Consider the following 16,576-nt stretch of genomic DNA (forward strand, 5'->3'; position numbering starts at 1 on the left):
AGATATCACCACTGTCAGGAAGGAAACGTGATGCTCCTGGAGCAAAACAGCTAATCCAAGGGTTCGATCCAGTTTTCAGCGTAAGGACAATGCAGTCTCAGGGCTAGAAGTCCTTCAAAATATAATCTGCCAAAATCAGATTTGTTTTGATCATGTCTGGTAAACCAGTTAACGGCCCTTCTTCTTGCAAACAGCACTAAGAGGACCCAAGGAAAAATCACACAGATTTGGGGTGAATCAAGGTGGTTGTTTCTCACTTGGGGTAAGGGAAGACAAAGTGTTGCCCTACAGGGCCCTCATGTAAAATCCCAGATGGCTCCGGGTGTAATAAGGCTGAGAATATGGAGCTAGCCCATGACATCTTAGCTCCGTCACCCCCTTCCCGTGCTGATGTATCTCTTGTGTGTGTTGTTTCCAAGCTTCCTGCTGTGTTTGATGCGTGGTCCTTTTTCCTTTTTGCAGAGCAATGAGCCCTTAGTTAGACCCTCAGCCTTTAAACCAGTAGTTCCTAAAAACTTCCATTCCATGCAGAACCTCTGCCCGCCGCAGAGCAACGGGGTGACAGAGAACAGAAAGAGTTTGAACCATGCCAACAGCAATAGCCCGTCCGCACCCAAAAGTGGACTCGACAAGAGCAGCCTTAACAGGACTACAAACCAAGTGGGGGGCCTTTCGGATTCAGGCCGTAACTCATTGACAAGCTTGCCCACCTATGGGACAGGCTACAGCCAGCACGTGGGTCCAATGAGCGCCTCCACCAGCCACATCAACCGCATTGGTACAACCTACGTGGACAAGAACATCGTGGGATACAACGGGATATCTACCTCAGACAGTGGGCGGTCTTCGAGCAAGAGCACCTCTTCCTTCAACAGACTGAACCATCTCAATGAGACAATGCCTTTCCACTCACCTTCCACGGACGATATCATCCAAGACTTGGAAGACCGACTGTGGGAGAAGGAGCAGGAGGTGCTCCAGATGCGAAGGAACTTGGACAAAAGCGAGGCAGCCATCTTCCAAGTGTTTGAGGAGAAGCAGAAGATCTGGGAGAGGGAAATGGAGGACTTGAGGCAAAACTACGCCAACAAGTTGCAGCAGGTCTCCAAAAAGGCGCAGCGGGCTCAGCAAGCTTTGCAGCTCCAGATCTTCAAGCTCCAACAGGAGAAAAAAAAACTCCAGGATGACATGGGACAACTCCTGCAGCAACGAGAGGAACTGGAGAAGAAATTCGTGGCTTTCAAGAAGGAGCAGGCTGAGTTTCTCCCAAAGATCGAGGAGACCAAGTGGGAGGTAAGAGCCTTGTTGTAGCGGACCTTGAGTGAGGTTCTTGTTGAGTGGTAACCCAAAGTACATCCCGTTTGCCCTAAGTGGATCCCACAGACAATGGGTATGGGTTGGTGGGCTCCATGTAACCGATGACACTTCAGTTACTTCCTCATTTGTGTGACCCCAAGCCTATAATTCTCAGTTAAACTAAAATGAGCACAACTTTTGGTGCACACCTCCTGTGCTGGTCAATAATCTGGTTTCACACTCTGGTCACTCCACCCTGTGATACTTGAACCCAGTTTCAGTGAACACAGATCTTTCCATACAGGCATTTCTGCTACCAAAAATGGGTTTAAGTCCATTTTAATTAAATTCTTCTAACACCTGCACTGGGGCAAATTTGCTTTGCAAATACTTGATCCTTTTTTACTTAAGATATAAAGCAGGAGAGCCAAGAATGATGCCAATAGCCAGTTTAGCTCACGCTTTCCATTATAGCACTCTGTTTCCACTTGTTAATGAGTTTATCTCTCCTAAAAGGCTGAAAGGCGAATTCCTCTTTCTAGTTCTCCTTTTCTTACATGTTTTTCCTACTGTTTCTATTTTTAGGCCATCTGATGGAAGTCTGTTTGCATAGCCAGTGCTAACACACTTCTTTTTCAGCTTGATCATGTGAAGAATTTTAATCCTTCTCTGGACTGGCTAGAAACTTTAACTTTATTAAGGGTGCAGAGGCAAAGCGTAGCTCTAGAATCCAGAAGAGCCTATTCTGCTAATCCTGATGGAAAGTCAATGAAGCTGGGATTAAAGAGGCTCTGAAATGTGCTGTTTGCAGATGTTCAGCAGAGCTTATTAGAAGCTTGCTGGAAAATCTTTGTGTGTTACATCCCAGAACAAACAGGCCGCATTATCCCACATGATGCCTCCTTTGGCCAGCTGCTCTGCACAGGTCTTTTGTGTGTTCCAACAAGTTAGGTCTGGAATGTTTCTCTGATTCACCAGTAAAACTATAGATGAGCTTTTGATTGTTTGCCTCACTGCTATAGTTCTGCTTGCACCAGCTAACCCAGTGATATGGATGTAAAAGACGGGGATCCAGCTTGTGGAGCAAGACACCTAAAATGTGTAGATACCTACACTTACTGACTCATTGACTTGCTCTCCAGGCTCCGTGGGTTGTATTGCCTAGATCTCCACAGCACTCAAGGAGATGGCTAAATTTAAGTGGTTTAATCTGTAAGTTGGTTCCTATCCAAGCTGTTCTTCATCATGTATTTCTCTGCCTTTTGGGAAGAGCCAAGCCCATGGAGAGCACTTGCAGTGAATTGTGCAGATTTTAGCTAAGCAATAACTACAGCACTCTAACTACAGTTAAACCAGCATGATACAGTTCTGCTGCTGCTGCAGACAAGTGCTGATGTGGATGGAGGTACTCACAGAGTTAGGTCTGCATGGGCAACCACCACGACTGTCATCTCCAGGGGAAGGTACTACCAAGTAGGTAGCTGTAGGAGGCTGTGGGTATATCTCCTAGCTCTTAGGCAGTTTGTAGTAAGCACCAGACTGTCCTAATAGCTGAGCTTCAAGGTCTTGCTCAACATTATGCACCAGGCAAGCCCTCTATAGCAGAGAAAGGTGGAGGTTGCAATGAAGTCAATGGAGAGGAGTTTGTTTGAGGAACACTGATCCAACAGGATCAGAGAAGCAATCAACTTTGTAGACACTGCAGGACAGAGAAAAGGCCAAGCATTTCTTGTGTGACAACAGACAGGAGCTTCGGGATGGTTCACCCTGGTCTGGAGGTGGCTACCAAGTCTACTTCTAACTATGCTTATCCCCTCTGATCACTGGTGGTTCCTTGGTGCTGCTCCCCAGCCCAGCCTCCTGCCAGGACTCATGTAAGGACTGTTTGTCTCTGCAATTATCCACAGCAAACAGATCAGATCTGCCAGTGCAGAGCCCTGGAAACAATGGAGTTCATGGGAAAAGGAGGGCTTGGTCATTTCTTATGGTTCACTTCCAACGCCTAAAACTATTCATTAACTGTCACCTTTGATGGACTACACAGGTGCAGAGGGGTTGTCACATTGAATGGTGACACCTACATAATGCAAATACACACTGTAGGGAGGGCATTTCCACTGGCTTTGTGTACCTTATGCATGGTGAGTGGTAGGAGGTTCAGATTTGAATCTGAACGTTCAACACCCAAGGACAGTCCATGCTAGTCCCATTTCAGCAAGGGTGGGTTGCAGCTCTCTCTTTGATCTTTGGCAGAGGAGCTGTTGCTCTTCATACCTTGCCCCAGAAGAGCTAAATAGCTACCAGTCTCTGGACTGTCCCCAGTGAAGTGAACCCTAAAACTGGGTTCTTTAGGAGCCTCTGGGAAGGAAAGCATCATAGGACAAGTAAGTAACGTCTACTGCCTCTGTATCCTGTCCTATACTCCCTGTGCTTGGGGAGAGCCCAGGTGGTCTCTGGGTCTGGGATGTTTCTGTCTCAGACTTTTTCAAGCTCCAGATCCCACCAAGGTTAGTGGGAAAACTTCTGAGAGCAAAGGGTTTGGGGGAAAGCACCACAAGATTGTGGTTAGGTGAGTAAGATGAATGCAGGGAGGGAAGCATCAGCGTCTACTCAACACTGGTGAGGACCACAGCACTTAGCTTAGCTATTTGGTCAGCTCCAGCTGGGAACAGCATCAGGTCCCTGAGAGACAGGAAGAAATCTCCCCTGCAAATGTGGGGATAATCTCTGTCTTTGGCATGGTCTGGGTCCTGGTGAAGGCTGGAACTCAGTCCTTGAGCAGCATCGCTGCCTGTCCTCTTCATTAAGGTAGCCTCCTGACAATGCAAGGTGCCATAGATGTTTCACGGGCAGTGCAGGGGACAAGCAGCAGTGACACCTCCTCTCTGCCTTCCTCCTGCCTCATGGATGCTCTCCCCATAGGTGTGCCAGAAGGCAGGCGAGATCTCCTTGCTCAAGCAGCAGCTGAAGGACTCCCAAGCGGACGTCTCCCAGAAACTGAATGAGATCGTGGGACTGCGGACGCAGCTCAAGGAAGGTAAGAACTTCCTACGGGAGAAGGAGGAGCAGATCCTCACCCTGAAGGACTCCTACAGCTCCAAGAGCGTCAACCTGGAGATCTGCGAGAGCGAGCTGCAGCGCAAGATGAGCGAGGTCCAAGTGCTGAGGGAAAAACTGAACCACTGTGAGCTGGAGGTCTCCAGCCTGAAGCGGACACTTGCCAGTGTGGGACCTCCGGGACCTTTTGGTGGGGATGCTGGGGAGAAGCTGCGGGACCCGTTGGCTTGTGAGAGCGATGAAGCCAAGATGCAGCGGCAGAGCGAGGACAGCGTCAACACGCTACGGAAGGAGGTGGAGCGGCTCCAGACGGAGCTGAAACTGGAGCGGCAGCAGCGGGAGCAGCAAGTGATGGACTTTGAGGAGGAGCGGCGCACGTGGCAGGAGGAGAAGGAGAAAGTCATCAAGTACCAGAAGCAGCTGCAACTGAACTACGTGGAGATGTACCAGAAGAACCAGCTCCTGGAGCATAAAGTGAATGAGATGAACACAAAGGCCACCAGCCCCCCGCACACCGAGGAGAAGAAACCATGGACACCTTCCAGACTCGAGCGAATAGAGTCCACTGAGATCTGAGGTGGCACCAAGACAATACGACCTGATTTCTGTATTGCTGTGCATGTACTACCTACTCAAGCCAGTGATCTTCCGAAGGATAATACTCTACCGTAGGAGCGGTGTGAGCCTGCTCGCACCAAGCTCCACCACCCTTACTCTCTACTTCTGTGCTCCGTAGGTAAAATAACTGTGGATGTGCGTTGTTTTTCTATGGATAATGCTACATCTCCTTTGGGTTTCTTTCCTAGTACAGCTGGTATGGGTCAGTTGGCTCTTTTGTAATCTGCCATGACTGTTACTTCGCTAGAAGCTGCCATCCCCTCTCCTACAATTCACCCCTCTTCGGTTGGTGGTTTTGGAGGGTTGTAGTTGGTATCTTTGGGTTTCCCAAGCAGCAAAACAGTTCAAAGTGGCAGGTTTTAATCAGGGCATTTTTAGCCACATTGGCTAATGGAGCAAAGCTCTCGGGATCGTGAGCAAACTCACTGGTCTGCAGCAAGTATCCTGTCTAGACGGTGGTCTTAGTGAAGTCAGTGCGAGGTTGGCCACTGACTTCAGTGAAACCAGACATATCTCTACCAGATGACTCCCTCTTGCCAGCCCATGGCTGCCATGGTTGCAAGAGGTCAGGACATCCTTGAGGAGCAGGATGAGCCTGTCCTAGTAACATAAGCCAACAAGGAATGATCAACCAGCAGGAGCCTCTTTGCAGGCTCGGCAGAGCTGTGTTTTCATTTCATTGTGGTTTCCTCCTGCAGTTCCATTTCTCTCATGGGTTGTGTTCCGCTCTCAACCCGGGGAGAATAAATACCTTCCCACCTCTGCCGTGGTCCCCCTATTCCTACCATATACTCAAGCTGGCTACAGCAAGAAAGAAACTTGGAAATCCAAGCTAGTTTCCCCTCCCAAGAGCCCTCTTCCTTCCCAAAGTCAATGGACTCAAGGTTTGGGGAGGCCTCCAAACCTGTGGGATGTTTATGCAAACTGAAGCTTTCGCAATTTACCCCAACAGTGGGCAACTGTGCTGCCCCATTCCCAAATGAGTGATGCTTCGGTGCACTCTCTTGGTCCAGGGTCTCCTTCAAAACTGCATCCAAGCCTCACTCAGGAGTTGCAGTGAGCAACATCAGCATCACCACTAGATCACAATGGGGTGAGCGTTAGCCTTCAGTACACCCATTTCAAGCAGCATCCCACAGTGATCCCAAGTGGCATCACACATTCCAGGGACAGGGATAACACAGGCTTAGCTTAAGGAAATATTCAGCTACTAACTCTGAGCATGAAAGCAGTAATAAGAAGGGAAAATGCTTAAGATCACTCAAGTGCTTATGCCCTGGCAGAACAATAACCAAATCCTGTATGCACAGTCACTGGGAATGGTGCAGGCATCAAAAACCAGCATTCAGCTGGAAAAGGTGGGCAAAGTGGGCCTGGTCCTCCCTTTCATGAACACTTTTTTACTGTGATTCACAGTAAAGAGGAAAAACTTGGTGGGAAGTAGAGTTTACACTGACTGGTCATGGGCCAAAGGATCAACACAAGTGGGAATTGCAGCTCTTTGCCCTAGGGAGCAGCTAGAAGAACAAAGGTAGAATTATCACTGGGACATCTTGGAATGTCTGTGAGGGGACTCCAGGGACAGTCTGGCTAAATCATATTCCATGTGCATACCAAGGAAGAACCCCAGGGCATTGAGGAGCTTCCAAACAAAAGCCCTGAAGCTACACATTTCCCATGTTCCCTTCCCCAAAAGCTCATCCTTTCCATCACCAGGTCTGAGCTTCAAGCTGGGGAAAAGCATTGTGGTGAGCTCCACAACAAAGCAAAGAGGCTGAGCAGGAGAGAGGAGACTTCAGTCAGTGCCATTAACCACCCTCCAAGGCCAACAGTATTGCTGGGCAGGAGCTGCTGGTGGCTGGCAGCCATCCCTGGAGCTGTAGGAAATGGAGATGTATGATGAGGCCAGGGCATTTCAAGATCCCGGTTGATGGTACCTGTCTTTTCCCACCACTTCTGCCTTTGGAGCTGGCCCATGAGTCTGGGAAACAACAGGGCAACCCAGGCTAGGCCCCTCTTCCAGGACCGGCCTCCATGCATAGGTCAGGTCTGACTCCTTAAGGGTGTGAGGAAGAGTCCCTCTATGAACCCTGCAGATGCTCCAGTGCTCTTGGACATCATCTGCACACCCTAATGAGGAAGGAGTGCAACTGACTGCTGGTACCACCCAGCAGCAGACTTGGCCATGCTAGAGGAGACACCCACATGTGCTGCACTAACTTACACACTTGGCCAGGCAAATCCTAGAGCTTCCCCCATCTCATACACTGGGCCTTCCAGATGGAGTCAAACATCCCACAGTGTCAGGGTTGGAGATCTGCCGTCTTGTGTCATCTTGGCTTTCTGTGCTTCGCTTTCCACATCAGATAAACCCACGTTGTCTTCCTTCCCAAAGCAGTTGTGAGGCATCTGTGCTTGCAGCCCTTGAGCACAAAGAATAGCAAGAGGTTTAGATTCTGATGGTCATATGGTGATTTTGAGGCCACCAGATGAAAAGCAAACCTAACAGCAAGTGCCCTTACCATAAGAGGGGTCCAATAACCTGGAGAGTCATTTCCACCTTTTCTCCTGGCTCCACTGATGTTAAGTCATTTCTCTCTAACCATCACAGAAATCAGCATCTCAAGAACACACGAAGTGGCTGAGTTTCAAGGATGTGCTATTGAGGAGGAACCCACCACAGTTCCCTGCTGTGTTAACACTCAAGGGATGGGCATCACCCTGTGGGACACCTCAACAGAGCTCCTTCTCTCACAAGCAGGAGAAGCAGGGGCTTGCCTGGCCTCTCCGCATCCCTGGATGCAGTCAGCAGCAGTCAGCCAAGCCCTCCAGCCTGCCAGGTTTGCTCCATCACCTTCTTGCACTGGTGCCAACAATGAGTGTGTCATGATGGACCCAATGAAACCTGGAGGCATACAGGTTTGTCTGATTGCTGAAGGGTGCCTGGGGACTCAGTGGTCTCACAGTGCATCCATCAGGGACTTGCAGAGCTCCTTGGGATGGAGCAGGAGCAGCAAGGAGAGAATGGGTTTAAACTGAAACAGGGGAAGTTCAGGTTGGAGATAAGGCAGAAACTCTGCCCTAGGCACTGGCACAGGGTGCCCAGAGAAGCTGTGGCTGCCCCATCCCTGGCAGTGTTCAAGGCCAGGTTAGACACAGGGGCTTGGAGCAAGATGCTCCAGTGGAAGGTGTCCCTGCTTGTGGAACTTGATGCAGTTTAAGATCCCTTCTAACCCAAACCATTCTATGATTCCATGATCTAGTGTTTTGATCCAGACCTGAGCAACCTCAATTGTGGCCATTCCCTGGATGACAGAGAGCTTTGCAGACACCCATTAAGAGGCTGTGCTGCTGATGGTGTTCTTTCCCTCTTTTGGGTATTAGCCCAACATCCCCCAAAAGCACTCAGCTGCCCTGCAGCAAACACCCCCCTATGCTGCAGTGTCATAAAATACTGATGGTTTGGGCAAGTGCCCCAGCCAAACTGCCAGGAAGGATTCCTGTACTTCTCCTCATCACATTCCCTCCCATGTGCTAGCACTGTGTCACCACATGGTGATAACCAGTCTCTCTTGGAGGTGACTGCCCTTTGCGCAGCAGAGATAGAGCAAAATGATGGAGGGACATCCAGGTTCCTGCTGTTTGGTGCAGGTGGGAGCTCCCTTGGCTCTTTCCAGACCTTAACACTTCTGCCCATTGACTGGATGAAGTCTCCCATCACAGCCTAGGTCTGTATTGAGGCCCTGCGGTCTTAGCCTTGAAGTAAGATAGCCAAGGGGGGGCAGACTGGTGTTTTGATGCCATACCCTGGCCAAGGAGGCTGATATCTTGTCTCTTGGTGTAATTCTGCTCTCCAAGTCTTGCACATGGTTAGCATCTCACCTGACACAAGAAGTCATCTCTAACTTGCCAGCAAAAGCTGTGGTCACAAGGGTCTCAGGTCAGTTGCCCACACATAGGGTCCAGAGACATTAGAGATGCTCTGGGATATCCAATGTATGGGGCTGCCCAATATGATCCAAGATCTATAGGAGTCAGGCCAGTGCTGGGATGATCTGGAGCACCTCTTGTGACACATCACCCACGTGTGGGCAACTGGAGATGCTCCAGGACACCCAATACATGGGACTGCCCAATATTATTAAAGATCCATAGGAGAGCCAGGCGGGATGACCTTGAGCACCTCTACTGGCACATCACCCACGTGTGGGCAACTGAGTCATGCTCCAGGCATGAGCAAATAGAGGACATCAATCAGCTCCAGCAGTTCCCATCCATAAGGAACTGATCTAAGCAGGTTATCCTGGTGCCAGGGAAGGTCTAAGCAGCCCCTGTTCCCCCTTGCTGTGAGCAGGGCTGCTCTGCTCCACCATCACATCGAGGTGGGTTGCTGTCGCTCTCGGATGCCAAGCCCGCACTCCTGTCTCACCCCGAGGGTGAACGCCGCCACCATCGCACGTTGTTGTGCTTCACACAGTCCCACTTAGCTTCTGCCACCGTCTCGTGGCAGCACCATTCCTGCTGTCGCTGGCATCCTGCCGGGGCGAGATCACCTCCCGAGCTTCCACGCTCAAGATAGGAATCAAGTTGTTGCTCTTATGCTGCTATGTTCTATGGAGACAAGTGTATTTGGGTGTAAATAACAGCCCAGCTCTGTATTTACAGTGAGTAAATGAAGAACAAGGAAGTTCTCTGGCTTCTATATTGCTGAATGGGATGCATAGTAGCAGCTGATGCTGTGTTTGAGCACTGAGTGCTACATGGAGGGTTGCTCAGCACTCCCTAAGCCTTTACTGGCTGCAATGGAAATAGGGGTGCTTAGCTCCTGGGAAGGCAATCTACTTGGGATAGACTCTACCAAAACATCCTGGTGTCACTGTCCCGCTTTGATGCTTGCCTTCATCCTGAGCTGGGATTTGATTGTCCCCTGGTTAAAACTGAACTCCCCTCTGCCCATCCTTGTGTTGCACCAAACCCCCTTGCAGACAGCGTCCCCTTGAGCCCTGCTGCCCATGGAAGGACCAACCCATCCCACTCCTGCCCTGTGCAGTGGCACTTTATGGCTTGCTCACGAGCAGCATGGCCAAAGATCTCCAGAAGGTATTGGGACTGCATGTGTGGAGCTGCCTCCAGGCTTTCCTGGGTGGGGGGATGAGGCTGATGTGGGCTGGAAAAGGGGAATGAGAGCTGGCAAGGAACAGAAAGAGCTTGGATTTCCCTGCATCCCACCTGGGAATGTTTGCAGGTCCATGTGCTAGGTAGAAGTTCCTGGGTGAGCTGATTGTCCCCAGTTGGTTACACCAGAACGCTCCATGGCTGTGTCAACTAGCTCCATGCATTGCCCAAGGAGAGTACGGACACGGTGCTGTTTCCAGGGGGCAGAATGGATGCAATTCCCACTTTTTTCTTGAGGGGATGCATCCCAAGCCATTAAACTTGTCTTGAGGGCAATAGGTCTGCTCTAGTTTAGCAGCAGATGTTGCTCAGTGTGATTTGGCCAGGAACATGTGTATCCGAAGAGCTGGTGGTCCTGTTGGTTACCTCCTTGGTCTCCTTACCCCAGGGCATCCTCAGTACTCTCCTTACCAGGGAACCATCTCCTGAGGTGAAGGCACCAAGGTCTTTGCTTCTCCTGCTTTGGGGTGCTGAGGGCATCTCTGCCCACCTTACCCCCCTGAAGGCTCCTGAACGTGGTACCAGAGGGAGATCTGCGCTCTTCCAACCACAGTGCTCCTGTGGTTGGATGCTGTGGTGAGTCTGCGCCTTGGGCACATGCCTCTCCACCATGCCTCTGCTCCCATCTATGCTAAGCTTCTTCTCTCTTGCCATGCCATGAAAGCCTGCTGATGTGCAGTGACCACCCTCATTCTGTCCTGGATGGGAGCAGGTCCAACTTCCTGTTATTTTCACCCAACCCTTCACTCCAAGCCTTGAAAGCCACTTTACAGGGTCACTTTCATCCAGACCCCTTGCTAAAGACCTGCTCATCATGTTGCCTCTGCCCCAGCTCTCCTGCCTCCTTTTAGACCATCCTTATCACAGGAGCAGTCAGTGCCTCTCCCAGATACATCTGAACAAGCTGGAGCTGAAAGCAAAGCCCCCACTGATAATGGTGTGTCCCAACTGTGCCCTCAGAGCAGCCTTACAGAGCACTGATCCTCACCTCTTCTCTCAGTCATTCTCATGTCACCTAAACCAGCCCTGCTTTACCTCCAAGATCAATCTTGCTGAAGGACACCCCTATGGCTTGCAACCACTTGAGATCATTGCATGGGGCTTCACACCATCACAACACCACAGCCAGCCAGCTCTGGGGCTTCCCTGGTCCTTCCTCAGTCTGCAAAGACAGGGATGTGAGGGGTGTATGAGCATCCCTGGTCTGCAGGGGCACGCAGCACCCGTGCTACTCAGTGTATCAAGCGGTTGGGATCACATCCAGCTGTTTGCAGATGTTCGCTTCCCAACAGGATGTTCCATGGTGGCAACCCCAGAAATGAGCTTGTGCATGTTCAGGATAAGCCTCCTCCCTGGTTCTCCCCATGAAGGGGATGGTGTCAGGGCTGGAGCATGGGACAAGCTCTGGCACGCAGGGTTGGTGTTCCATGGATGTGTTTCCTCGGGCAGAAGGTCTCTGCTTGCTATCACAAAGCAATAGGTTTTTCTAGAGAGAATCCAAAGGGACTATTCCCAACTCTGATACCTGCAGGCAAACCAATGTTCCCTTGAATACCTTCATAGCTCTAGCCCTGGGCTCTCCTTGCGAAAGGGTTTTAAAGTCCAATCTGGCTCCAAATAATCACCAATGGCTTGAGCTTGGTGGTCCCCATTCATCTGGAGAGCCCAAAGCTGCCCATACCCAGCAGGCCACCAGTCTGGGTCCACAGGCGGTCCATCCCCTTCTGGTACCCATCCCATTACTGTCACTGGATCTTCTCCATTAGCTCACCCATATGGGAGTCGCTGGGCTGTCTGAGCTCATGGAATCACATTTGGTGCCAACCAGAAGCCAATGGGAGACCATGGCATTGGCTCTGCCATTCCTGAGAGCCAGGCTGTCCTCTCTCGGATGAGAAGATCCCCTTTTTCCCCATGGATGACACTTGGGTTCCCTTCTGGAGGCTGAAGGGAGCAACACACACGCAGGCAGAGCTCCAGCACCGGTGCCAGAAGCGTTGCAGCAGCACCGGTGCAATGAAATGCTGCACAACCGGCCAATGTGTCTATGCAGTCCCTTTCCACGCAGCGGTGTCCCCGCAGAGCCCAGCCCGAGGGCTGGAGCTCCTCCAAGGTGTCTTCGTTTGCACTCCCTCGGACCTGGTAATCGCTGTGAGCCGAGAGGAAACCCTCTTGGTCTTTGCCTTGCCCACGCTTGTGAGGGTTTCCTCCTCCTAAACCGATGCACATCGCTCAGTCGCCCGTCCTCTGCGTCTGTTCTCCAGCAGGTCAGTAGGTGTCCATCCCCAACACCCAGCTCCCTGATGGGAGGCCGTCAGGTTGGGCCAGCCAGGGCCCTCCCCACCCCGAGCAAGCCTGTTGTCTGATTTCACCAGCAATAAAAGCCCCACGGAGGAGCAGGCAGAGCTCTCCATTGCTGCTCCACCACCGGGTGAGCTGCAGGCTGCGTCTGTGTGTAGGACCTTCCGCATTAGACCCTTGGTCCAAACGTTTTGGACCTTCCCAACTGTAAATTCAAGCCCAGCCTTGTGCTTTCTTTCCTCTTGTTCGTTTCTTGATCCCTTTGGTCTCTCTTTCTGCTCTTTACTGTGAATTCCAAACCAGAAGTGTTCTGATCTCGACTCTGTTACTGTTTCGTCTCCGCGTTGACTGTTGCTGGGTCTCCGAACTGCGTTTAATGAGACTTTGCAGAAAGAAATGAAGATAAAAACAATAAAAATATATAAATATATATATAGATATACTTTAAAAAAAATGAAATATTTAAAAGAGATTCATAAAGTTGGGTGTCTCTCCTATCCACCGCTCACTTCCAAACACCGTTGTCTTGACTTCGCCTCTGGTGTTCAACAAGAGGTCCATACAGAAAAGGGATCAAAACGCAGCGTTCCGGGGTATCTTTTGTACAGCAAAAGTGTATCTGTTTTTGGGAATTCTCGTGAAAACCACCCCCCCCATCTCCCCATCTACTGCTGGTCTGTTGTATGTTTCCATTGGGTTCTCAAGGTGTGAAGAGCTACTGCCTTTGCGATTTTCTACAGTGAATATCTATCTGTACAGAGGTATGTATATATATAAATATATATGCAGATCTATATGTATACGTATCTCTCCTCTCTCCACCTGACTGTGAAGGATTTTTATTGGGCAAAATAAACTGGAGAAAGGCCCCATTTTAAAAAGCTCCCTGTGGCTGGTCTGATTGTGTGGTGGGTGGGAGAAGGGATGAGATCCACAGGGATTTCGGGAGGGATGTGCAGCCAGGCTGGGGGACAGCAGGGAAAACCTCACCTGGGACATAGCAACATCCTCCAGGTCACAGCTTCATCAAAGCTCCTGCTCCAGAAGGTGAAGAGGAGGGGAGAGGTGGGGGTGATCTGGAGCAGAGTGGGATGGATGGGATGTCGCCCAGTCCTGCTTTCTCCCGTAGTAAAAGGGCTGCTCAGGCTCTTCAAGAACAAGCACCACGAGGCCATGGTGGTGGCCACAAGGCTGGACAAGGTGTCTGTGTTTGAGATCTCACCTCAGCCCATAGCTCAGATCGCCGTGGATGTATCTGGAGCTGCTGGGGATGCCCTAGGGCTGACTGACAAAGGCACGGGCTTTCCATCAGTCCCACAGCCAACGTCCAAGACTTCCCAACACTACAGAATCCCAGCCTGGTTTGGGTTGGAAGGGACATTAAAGCTCCTCCAGCTCCAACCCCTGCCACGGGCAGGGACCCCTTCCACTGGAGCAGCTTGCTCCAAGCCCCTGTGTCCAACCTGGCCTTGAACACTGCCAGGGATGGGGCAGCCACAGCTTCTCTGGGCACCCTGTGCCAGCGCCTCAGCACCCTCACAGGGAAGAGCTTCTGCCTAAGAGCTCAGCTCAGTCTCCCCTCGGGCAGGTTCAAGCCATTCCCCTTGGCCTGCCCCTACAGTCCCTAATGAAGAGTCCCTCCCCAGCATCCCTATAGCCCCCCTTCAGACACTGGAAGCTGCTCTGAGGTCTCCACGCAGCTTCTCTTCTCCAGGTTGAGCAGCCCCAGTGTCCTCAGCCTGTCCCCATACAGGAGGTGCTCCTCTCACTGAGCATCCCCGTGGCCTCCTCTGTATGAACATAAGTGACTTGCTCCCAGACCTACCACCCCTAGCTCCCAAGCCATGCTCGGACCTGAGGGACATCCAGGTAAGGACACACTAGGAATGCCAAGACCCTACTGGAAATGCCGGGCACAGCCCTGGACCCAGCTGCAGTGGTGGGAACCCCACACAAGCCAATTCCCCCTCCCGCATGTGCTTGGGGCAGCCCCATCTCCCACTGCAGCATCTCTCTGGGCTTCCCTGGCTTTGGGATTCAGAGGCTGCCACCCAAACCCTCTGCCAGGCTCGAGGCTGGGAATGGACCGGGATGGAGGGAGCTGCCATCCAGGCTGCAGGGAATGGGGCAGAGGTGTGGGATGCTCATTGACGGGCATCCCAGTGCTGGGTTGGAGAACGGGGCTGATTCCCAGCATGAAGGGGTGGGAAACACAAGCAGTTGAAAAGCATCACATCCCTGTTGGATCCCCCAGGGGCTGGGATGGGGAGGAGGATGCTGCCAGGGAGGTGGTTATGGAACCAAACCTGCCAGGTTACACGCTTTGACTAAAACCAATCCCACCCCAGCTGCTTTGCCAGGGTCACATTAAAGCACACTCAGATTAACATTACCTTTACTAAAAACCAATAAACCCAGCACTTTTCCCAGCACCAGCTTTGCCTGAGAGGTCTCCCATCCCCTCATAACAAAGCTGTTATGATCCCAGAGCAAAGCAATAGTGTCTGGGATTCAGTGATTCCCCTCAGACCCAGTTTAAGGTCCAAGGTGCTGTCAGCAGCACAAGGCTTTTCCTGCAGTTCACTACAAGCAGAGTGGCTCCCCTCCAACTCCATTTGGTCTCCTGAAGATGTGGTGTCCCCAGGGGATAAAAGGCTGATGGGAAGGAAGAAAGAAGGGCTACTCAAAAGCTGCATGGTCATGGTCACGGTCAATGGGCTCTTGCTCAGCCTGAGCAGGGGCTGGGCTTCCCATCTCAATTCAGTGTTCCTCTAAAACCGTCCTCGAAGACTCAGACATCCCAAGGACACATCTGTAGGGACAGGCCAAGGGGAATGGCTTGAACCTGCCCGAGGGGAGACTGAGCTGAGCTCTTAGGCAGAAGCTCTTCCCTGTGAGGGTGCTGAGGCGCTGGCACAGGGTGCCCAGAGAAGCTGTGGCTGCCCCATCCCTGGCAGTGCTCAAGGCCAGGTTGGACACAGGGGCTTGGAGCAAGCTGCTCCAGTGGAAGGGGTCCCTGCCCGTGGCAAGGGTTGGAGCTGGAGGAGCTTTAAGCTCCCTTCAACCCAAACCAGGCTGGGATCCTAAGAGGTGACTTTGTCAACACAACAGGGTCAGGGTGCTCTTTAGATGATCCTCATTACGCCCTCATTATGATACTACAAATCACACCTATAAGACACAAGACCCCTGCTCAGATTAGAACACCCTTCCCTGCGCACGCACAGCGAGGAACCACTGATGTAACCTGATGTCCAGTAACTGACCCGAAACTAAGGGCCGGGAGTGCTCTGGGCAGCCACCAACCTGAACGGAATGGTGTAACACCATGGAATCGGTGAGGAGTGGCATTATGGGATGTCACCTACCCCCCCCCCCCCCCTTTCTGCCCGACCTCCCAATAGACACATACCTCAACTCCAGTGCATGACTCGTGTGTTTCACACCGGGAAACACACCTGCTTCTGAGGCTGCAACCAAGGGCATCACCCTCACCACATCCCATTCCAACCCCAACCCACCCCAGCACAGGGCACCCTCCCAAAAGCCAGACCCTGCCACCCCTATTGAGGGTCCCCATGGGGGACAGGGATTGGCTCATGGGGGGTTCATGGGGGGTTGGGGGTCAGGGGCTATGGGGGTTCATGGGGCTCATGGGGGGTCATGGGGGCTCATGGGGGGTTCATGGGGGTGGCTCATGGGGGGCTCATGTGGGGCTCAGGGGGTTCATGGGGGCCTGGGTCATGGGGTTCATGGGGGGCTCATGGGGGGCTCATGGGGGTTCATGGGGGGTTCATGGGGGGGTTCATGGGGGGTTCATGGGGGCTCATGGGGGGGTTCATGGGAATTCATGGGGGGCTCATGTGGGGGCTCACGGGGGGTTCATGGGGGGCTCATGAGGGGCTTACGGGGGGCTCATGGGGGGTTCATGGGGGTTCATAGGGGTCTCATGGGGGGGCTCATGGGGGGTTCATGGGGGGGTTCATGGGGGGCTCATAGGGGGTTCATGGGGGGGTTCATGGGGGTCTCATGGGGGGCTCATGAAGGGGCTCATGTGGGGTTCATGGGGGGGTTCATGGGGGGTTCATGGGATGCTCCGAGTCCCCCTGGCAGCACCAGCTCCATGCCC

General features: G+C 52.0%; 1 protein-coding gene across 3 annotated transcripts in view; it reads left to right on the top strand.

Moving 5' to 3' along the window:
- LZTS3 (leucine zipper tumor suppressor family member 3) overlaps nt 1–5,734 on the top strand; it is a 43,735-nt gene extending 38,001 nt beyond the window's left edge. For 2 of the 3 annotated variants that reach the window (XM_061351955.1, XM_061351954.1), the window contains exons 3-4: nt 463–1,293; nt 4,219–5,734. In XM_061351955.1, coding sequence (XP_061207939.1) covers nt 463–1,293; nt 4,219–4,929 — 1,542 coding nt within the window. In that variant the 3' untranslated portion in view covers nt 4,930–5,734. The remainder of the gene's footprint in view (nt 1–462; nt 1,294–4,218) is intronic. The other variant, XM_061351956.1, reaches the window with a different exon arrangement.
- Nucleotides 5,735–16,576: the final 10,842 nt, after the last annotated feature.

Source organism: Neopsephotus bourkii, unplaced genomic scaffold (genome assembly GCF_033783945.1).
Source record: "Neopsephotus bourkii isolate Nb327-2 ecotype Australia unplaced genomic scaffold, CSIRO-AGI_Nbou_v1 NB_616, whole genome shotgun sequence".
In the NCBI taxonomy this organism is placed as follows: domain Eukaryota; kingdom Metazoa; phylum Chordata; class Aves; order Psittaciformes; family Psittacidae; genus Neopsephotus; species Neopsephotus bourkii.